Source organism: Dipodomys merriami, unplaced genomic scaffold, assembly GCF_024711535.1.
Source record: "Dipodomys merriami isolate MVZ:Mamm:240054 unplaced genomic scaffold, mDipMer1.0.p SCAF_138, whole genome shotgun sequence".
In the NCBI taxonomy this organism is placed as follows: Eukaryota; Metazoa; Chordata; class Mammalia; order Rodentia; family Heteromyidae; genus Dipodomys; species Dipodomys merriami.
Genome location: NW_027202693.1, coordinates 409,680 through 417,111, shown reverse-complemented (window position 1 = coordinate 417,111; position 7,432 = coordinate 409,680). Strand labels below are relative to the sequence as shown.

At 52.8% G+C, this 7,432-nt stretch overlaps 1 protein-coding gene across 1 annotated transcript; it reads left to right on the top strand.

Moving 5' to 3' along the window:
• Positions 1-799: 799 nt before the first annotated feature.
• LOC138825544 (ral guanine nucleotide dissociation stimulator-like) lies at positions 800-5,130 on the top strand. Its single transcript, XM_070020176.1, has 8 exons — positions 800-1,107; positions 1,429-1,532; positions 1,930-2,014; positions 3,361-3,435; positions 3,903-3,932; positions 4,212-4,333; positions 4,535-4,630; positions 4,932-5,130. The coding sequence occupies exons 1-8, from the start codon at positions 916-918 to the stop codon at positions 5,017-5,019; spliced, it is 792 nt and encodes a 263-aa protein (XP_069876277.1). The 5' UTR covers positions 800-915; the 3' UTR covers positions 5,020-5,130.
• Positions 5,131-7,432: the final 2,302 nt, after the last annotated feature.

Here is a 7,432-nt window from a genome sequence, read left to right as displayed (position 1 = left end):
AAATAAGCAAAAGGAAAGAAATGTACATATCACCCAATGTGGTAGAAATAGTTGTATTGTTAAAGTTTGTAGAGTTCACAAGCTTTATAGACCATGATAGTGACAATTCGTCTTGTGAAGGTTAGAATGTGTGACTTTGGATAAGTATCACTATCCCACAATATTGTGAAATGTATGTAATCACTTAATCTCCATAAAGAATTTTTTTAAATAGTCTCTCAGAATGTCCCAAACATTCAGGAGTGGGTTTGGAGGCAGCCTGGGCAAATCCAGACTCCACAGGTTATGTGAATGATTCCAGAAGGCTGAGGTGTCAGGCAGCTGTGGGGACCGGGAAGGCAGAGAGCTGGGGGTATCCTCAGGAAGAGCTAGAGTACACTGAGCACAGGGAGCATAGGGAGGCTGCAGTCTCTAAGAGAATCCCTACGAGAATCCCACCCCACCTCAAGTGACTGTGAAGGTTCAGAGATGAGGACAGATGTACAGCCAGGCACCGGGGTCAGCTTTATCAATCAGGAGGAAATGCCCAGCTACAGCCCTCACCAGGCACCAGCTGTGAACTGAGCCCATTACAAAGAGAGGGCAAACCCTGGTTGAGGCAATAGTGCATGGAGTCAGAACACAGGAGGGAGGTGTGTTGGAGATGAAGATCTTGTACCTTATTTGTGCAGAACTGGGGATTGTGTAGCACCACTGGGGGCTGTGGTAGAGCAAATGCCCTTCACCCTCCCCTTGTCATCTTTGTTGATGTCACTGGGGACCCATAGTGACGTCACAATCATCCCACAGCTCTCTTCAAGGCTCAAGGGACACCCAAGCCCAGTGGCTACCACTGGGCTCTGGCCTGGGCCTGGTGGCTGTGTTCTGGTCAGGGGCAGGTCCATTGTTTCTCCCTCTCAGGTGATTTTCAAGAACATGGCGGCTTACCAGAGCCTGGAATTCATCCAGGACAAGAAGGATCAGGAGCACCCTGCACCCACAATCCATGCCATCATCGCCCAGTCCAACAAAGTGTCGTCCTGTGTGGTCACCACCTGTCTTGGGAACCGGAGCATGAAGGCCCCAGACAGGGCCCGCATAATTGAGCACTGGATCAAAGTGGCCAAGGTATGTGTCAGGCCTGTGTCTGCGAATGGCAGACACTGAAGGGCAGAGACTGAGGCCAGGGACCCTCAGACACCCCAGCTCCCTGCTTCTTGGCTGCCTGTGGCCCGCTCCCTCCTCCCCTCTCCATTCCCCATGGAGGGGAGTGACTGCCCGGGGTGGGACACACAATCCACTGGGGAAGGTTAAACCCTGCTCTGGTCACACATGGGCCCAGTGGTGTCCTGCCTGACCCCAGCATCCATCTCAGGAGTAGCAGCTCCATCCCGGGTGAAGGCAGGCCCGGGGGGAGCTCCCCCGGGGCTCACACAGTTCTCCTTCCAGCACTGTGAAACCCTGAAGAACTTGTCCTCCCTCCACGCCATCATCTCTGCTCTGCAGAGCAAAGCCATCCAGCGCCTAAAGAAGACGTGGAAAGAGGTCTCCAGGTGGGCAGGCTTCTGTCCCCATGAGTGCACGGGGTGCGGGGGCTGGCACTGTCCCTCACTGCCGCACACCCTGAGGGCAGGGGCTGGGGTCAGTGCCAGGCACGCCTGACTCCCTTCTCTGTGAGACACTGATGGAGCCACTGGGGAGGTTTTCACAATCTCATGCTGTAGTGACAGAAATCTGACCAGATGAAAGCCACACAGTTCTCCTGGTGGTAATGGTGCTTGTTCCTTGTGTTGCCAATTGAAATGCCCATTCTGCACCCGTGCAAACCAAGGGCTCAGTGCAATTGGGCAAACCTCTAGGCCAGGCCCTTGGAGTCCTGATTAGGGCAGAAAGTGCAGAGTCTTGTCATTGACAAACCTTGCCCTTATGCCCTTGTGTGCCCATGTGCAGGGACAGCTTTTACGAATTTGAGAGGCTGTCAAAGAACGTTTCTCCTGGATCAAACCACGCCCTGCACAGAGAACTGCTGCCCCAGGTAGGGGAGCATGGGAAGCGAGGAGGGGAGGCAGCTGGGGCTGGCAGTGCCTGCTGGAGGGGTGGGGACACTTCCAGTCCAGGGTCTGGGGAGGAAGGGCAGATGGGGTGGTGGGGGCAATGTGAAGGGAGAGCATGGCCAAGAGATGGATGCTGTGCGCATGGTCAGTGTGGACACAGCCCAGGAGGAAGCCTCAGACACTGCTTCTCCAGGCAAGGCTTCCTGCCAGGACGTGGCCCTGGCGGGGCTCTGGAGATGTGAAGCATTGGAGGAGGCCTTGAGGCCACCTGGAGACAGTCTCCAAGGAGGAGAGGGGTTGCCAGGGATCTCAGAGCCCCTGTCTCTCTCCCCTTGTGATTCAACTGAGAAAAGAACTCTGGCGCATACAGAGCGTGTAAGAAGAGAGGCCTGGTCACTGTCCAGATAGGGGCTGGAGGCCTTGGGCATCTGCAGGGCCTCGCAGACGTCAGTGTGTCTGTTTTCCCATTTGACAAATGGAGGTATGGTAAACTGGATGCTGACCTGAGGGGAGGGGAGATCACAGGCCAGGGGAGAAAAGAACTGTGTGAGAGCTCTGAGCAGGCCTTTCCGCAGGCCACACCCACACAGTGGCCCAGAGGCACTGAGTGCTCCCTGGCCCCATGCTTGTCCCCACTGTGCAGATGAGGAGCAGGCAGAGAGGCCAGGCCAGCATGAAGCATCCCCTCCCACCCCCAAGGAGCACTGGAATGTGGAGCTGATGTAAAACTCCTATGATGGGTGGCAGAGGTGTTGGCCCTGACCAGTAAAGGGGGTGGGGATGTTCCTGAGCCCAATTAGGGCACTGTCAGAGCCAAGGTGTGGGGAGAAAGACTTCTACTCCATCCACACTCCTGCCAGGGGCTCTTCCACATTTGCTGGCCTAGGATCAAGTGCACGGGAAGGCAGAGGGCAGAGGAGGAGACGATGGGAGACGCTCCCCAAGGCCATGGTGACTCTGTAGAAGCCAGATGGCCAGGACTCTCCCAACCTGCTCTGTTTCCAGATTCACTGAAAAGACTGAGACTGAGCCCCAGGGCTCCCTGTCTGACCATCTGCTGTGCTCCTAGAGCCAGGGCCTGCAGAGGGGATGAGGTAGGGGCTGGGCGGGGCGGGCAGATCTCCAGGCCCTCCCACATGCCAGCCTGAGGCTCAGCAGAGGACAATGAGTGTTGAGGGAACAGGAGGGCTGCTGTGTACAGAAGTGGACAAAGGTCTCCAGCCCTCTGGGTAGGCAGCTCTGCAGGGCCCTGGACCAGGCTGAGAAGCCCCGAGTTCACAGGTTCTGGGCTGTCCCCCATCACCTGATCTCACATGGATTCCTCCAGGGCACCGTCCCCTACCTGGGCACCTTCCTGGCTGAACTGGAGAAGGTGAACAAGGAGATGCCAGACATCCAGTGTGTGAGTGTGCCTGGGCTCTGGGTCTGGGTTGTGGTATCTGAAGGGAGAAGCCTTGGGGACCCCCTGAGCTGAATCTTTCCTGAGAGCCTCACCCAGAGTGCCAACTGTACACCTACCCTGCCGGGTGAGGCTAGCAGCTTCCTCCTGGCAGAGCAGCAGGTGAGGCCGGTCCACCACAGCGTGACTGTGGGCATGAGTGTGGAGCTCCGCCCCCAGTCAGGCCGCACATGCGCCCAGGGCCTTCTCACCAGGGCTCAGTCTGGGATGTCCTCAAGGAGCGTTGGGCTCAAGGCTTCTGAGGCTTTGTGGCCTGTCCTGGATGGGAAAGCCTGCCCTGGCATGGGCTGGATGTCTCCTTGTCACTTGGTGGGCTCCCTTCGTGGTGCAGGCAGAGATTCTCTGGGCCTGGCCAGGTCCCCTCATGGTGGAAGGGTCGCTTTCTAACTGTCTTGGCTTTGGTCTTTTAGGGGAGAATCAACATGGAGAAGATGAGGAAGGTGAGCCGAGGCCTCCCTCACCCATCAGGGGGGTGGTGAGGAGCAGATGGGCTGTCCAGTCAGCTCCGTGTTTACTTTAATGCATGGGGATGATGGGCAGAGGGACATGGACTGGCCCCGGGTGCCGTGGGCCTCAGCTGGGTCTCAGAGAGCTCATGGAGGTGCGGCTTCTTGCCATGGAGGGTTCTGAGTGCACAGGACAGCACCAGTGAACCGCGGGACCCAGCTGTTGGCCCTGCCTCTCAGGCCGCTCACCATCCCGTCCTTTCTTTGGCTCAGCAATTCCAGATTATTTCTGAAATCGAGCGCCTGCAGGCTTCGTGCAACACCGTCAACATCAAGCCTGATGAGCGCTTTCAGGCCTGGTTCGAGGGCCTGCCCCGGCTCAGCGAGGCTGAGAGGTGAGGCGGGCAGAGTGGTTGGGGCATGGAGAAGGGCGTGGACCTGGAGTTGGACTCTGAAGACAGACACGTGCCCCCGGATTGGTGTCACTTGGTGTCAATTGGTTGCCACTTGGGCTGCGGTTTCCTGGCAAGGCCCTGGGTTAGAGGAAGAGCGTGGGTGCTGGTGTAGTGTTCACTGTTTTGTCCCCCATGGCTTAGCTACCGCCTGGCCTGTGAACTGGAGCCCCCATCCCGCTCCGTTAAGAAGGGCAAGAGCACCAAGCGCAAGAGTGGGAATTCCAAAGGCGTGAGGAAGTAAGTGTCTGTGTGGGGAAGGGCGGGGGAAGGTATAACGGAGGGGGTGGGTTGGGGGTCCAGAGGTAGCTTCTGATCTGGGGGAATGGGAGCCAGCAGGTTCCTAGCCCACCTCCAACCAACCAGCCTCGTAAGGAGAGTGACCTCAGGTCTCTGGGCTTCAGCCTGTTGATATGGGGTCAAATTGGATATGGAGAAGTGATCAAAAGCAAGATCTGAGCCTCAACCACAGAGCGTACTCGGGGTCGGGCTGTGATGTTTTCTTGGGGGACTCCTGAAGTAATCTAGCCTCTCCATCCAGCCGCCAGGCTTCCAACCCAGGGGCCAGCGCCCTCAGAAGCTCCCAGTCCCCCGAAGGCAAGACTTGTGCGGAGACCACGGATGTTTGAGTATTTGGACCAAAAAAAAAAATCCAGTAAAATTGTTGTTTGCCATGACTTTATATTGATTTGGCACAAATAGCAATTGCTTGCCTTAAATAAAATAGTATTGCAATTATACCATAGTCTGTTTCTTAATGTCTTCTAGAATACACAACTCTATGCTCTCTATTCATGATAATAAATCAGGAGGTGCTAGAAATTCACACCCTTCATCAGACCCGATTGTCAACCACACACAGACTACAAAATGGGGATTCGAATCCCCATAGCCTGTGGAAGCATGGCCTACACTTGCTGGGGAGTTTGAGTACCAGCCCAGCTTGGGATGTGTGCACCGTCTCCCTCTCTTCAGGGCTCCTTGTCCAGGGAAAACCCTGTGTCGTTGATAGGAAACTATTTCCAACACCTCCAGGGAGAAGGGACTGTTGAGTATGGACATGCCAGGGTCTGACGGCTGAAGGGGAAGCGGGGCGGGGGGAGCTATGGAAAGGAACAGATTTCCTAAGACAATGCTATGAAAGGAACTGAATGAGATGATAGGAGAAAGAGAATAAAATTAAGTAATGACATCATTGACAAGTGCAACCTGTGAGTGACAACCCCTGAGGAAAAATTGCAAATGAACACTGTGGCCCATGAGTTGAAACATTCACTAAAGAAACACCGCGGTTGACTAGAGAAACACCGCAGCTGACTAGCACCCCTTAGAAATGACGTCAGTCACTATGCTGAAAAGTGCACCACAGAGACTCCAGGGCCTGTTGGACCAAAAGGTTCAAACAGGACATTCCTGGGAAGTCTCAAATTACTGAAGCTGAACCCAAGGTGGAGAAAACCAAGAGGAACATAGAAGAACACTGAGGGCCATTAGAGAAATTGCCAGGAGCTAGTGGCTCACACCTGTCATCCTAACTACTCAGGAGGCTGAGATCTGAGGACCACCAGCCCAGGCAGGAAAGACTCTGAAATGCTTGACTCCAAAAACATACTCACAAAAGCCAGAATTAGAGGTTTAGCTCAAGTAGTAGAGCACTAGACAAGCAAAAAACTCAAGGACAATGCCCAAGCCCTGAGTTCAAGCCCCAGGACCAGAAAAAAAACAAAAAATAAAATAAAATAAAATAAAAACACATTATGGAACTCTCTGAGAAGAAATGAAACAAAGTATTGAAGAGTCATACCCTATCACATGACTCAAATATTTCCCCAATCTCAGCACAAAAATGGACATAAATTCAAAAGGCACAAGGGAACCAATCAGGTTCAATCTCATGAAAGCTAACAAAATTATTGATCTCATAGAGAACTCTGTGCACCCTGTTGCAGTTCCCAGGTGAAGATTTAAATATAGCTGGAGAAAATGGCAGACCAATCTCTACTGGGCTATGATCAGGTTTCTCTGTAGTAGCTCTGCAGGCTAGGAGAGAAGTTCAAAGTACTGAAATGAACCAGCAGGCCAGGTGCCAGTGGCTTATGCCTGTAATCCTAGCTTCTCAAGAAGCTGAGCTCTGAAGATTCTAGTGCCCAGGCAGGAAAGCCAGTGAGTCTAAGAATCTCCAATTAGTGGGGCAGGGAAGGGATAGTAGAAGAAAAATTAGTGGGTAACATGCTTGGCAAGAAATATACTCATTACCTTACTAATGTAATTGTAACCTCTATGTACAACATCTTTACAATTTTAAAAAAAAATCTCCAATGAGGCAGCAAAAGGTTGAAAGTGGATCTGTGGCTCAAGTTGGAGAGTGCTAGCCTTGAGCAAAAACAAAAAAAATCTCACAGACAGTACTCAGGCCCTGAGATCAAGTCTCACTCAATATGTTCTCCTCCCATGATTGCCTCTTTCCTACTCTGGTTAGTGAACAGACATGCCAAAACTATCTTCTGTAGCTGCCCAGGTTGTGGTATGTATCAGGTGGTGAGCTTATTAGGATGTTGGTTCTGTACCACATTACCTACCAATCCAGACGTGAGTGACCTTCCTGACACCTTTCCCCAGGTAATGCCCTGTGAATTGACGTGCCTAGTTCCAGACGAGTGTCTCAATGAATGAAGATACTTCTATTCATAAGATTCTCCAAGACCAAGGAAGGACAGAGGGACAAATCTGCATGTCTGGATGGTCTTTGTCATTCTTTCCTTTCTCCCACAGCTATTGAGTATGAGAGTAGCTCTCACTACCACGACTTGAACTTATTACCTGATGCTTTCACTTGATGATTGGCTGGTGCTCTACCAACTAAGCCACGCCTCCAATCCCCTCACTAATGTAACTTCTGAGGCATGTCAACTATCCATTCCTCCCTTGACTAACAAGGCCATGGTCCCAGTCAGGAAGCACTAGCTGTAAACCAGGTTGTAGTTAGATATTCTCTGTGCTCTCTCACATTGGTCTGCTAACTGATTTCCTGCACCCAAAGAA

Bases quoted from the DNA above. Each gene is read 5' to 3' on its own strand.
- LOC138825544 (XM_070020176.1), top strand. From the start codon at position 916: ATGGCGGCTTACCAGAGCCTGGAATTCATCCAGGACAAGAAGGATCAG. The intron at 1,533-1,929 runs GTGGGCAGGCTT...GCCCATGTGCAG, and splicing joins ACGTGGAAAGAGGTCTCCAG to GGACAGCTTTTACGAATTTG. The intron at 3,436-3,902 runs GTGAGTGTGCCT...TTGGTCTTTTAG, and splicing joins AGATGCCAGACATCCAGTGT to GGGAGAATCAACATGGAGAA.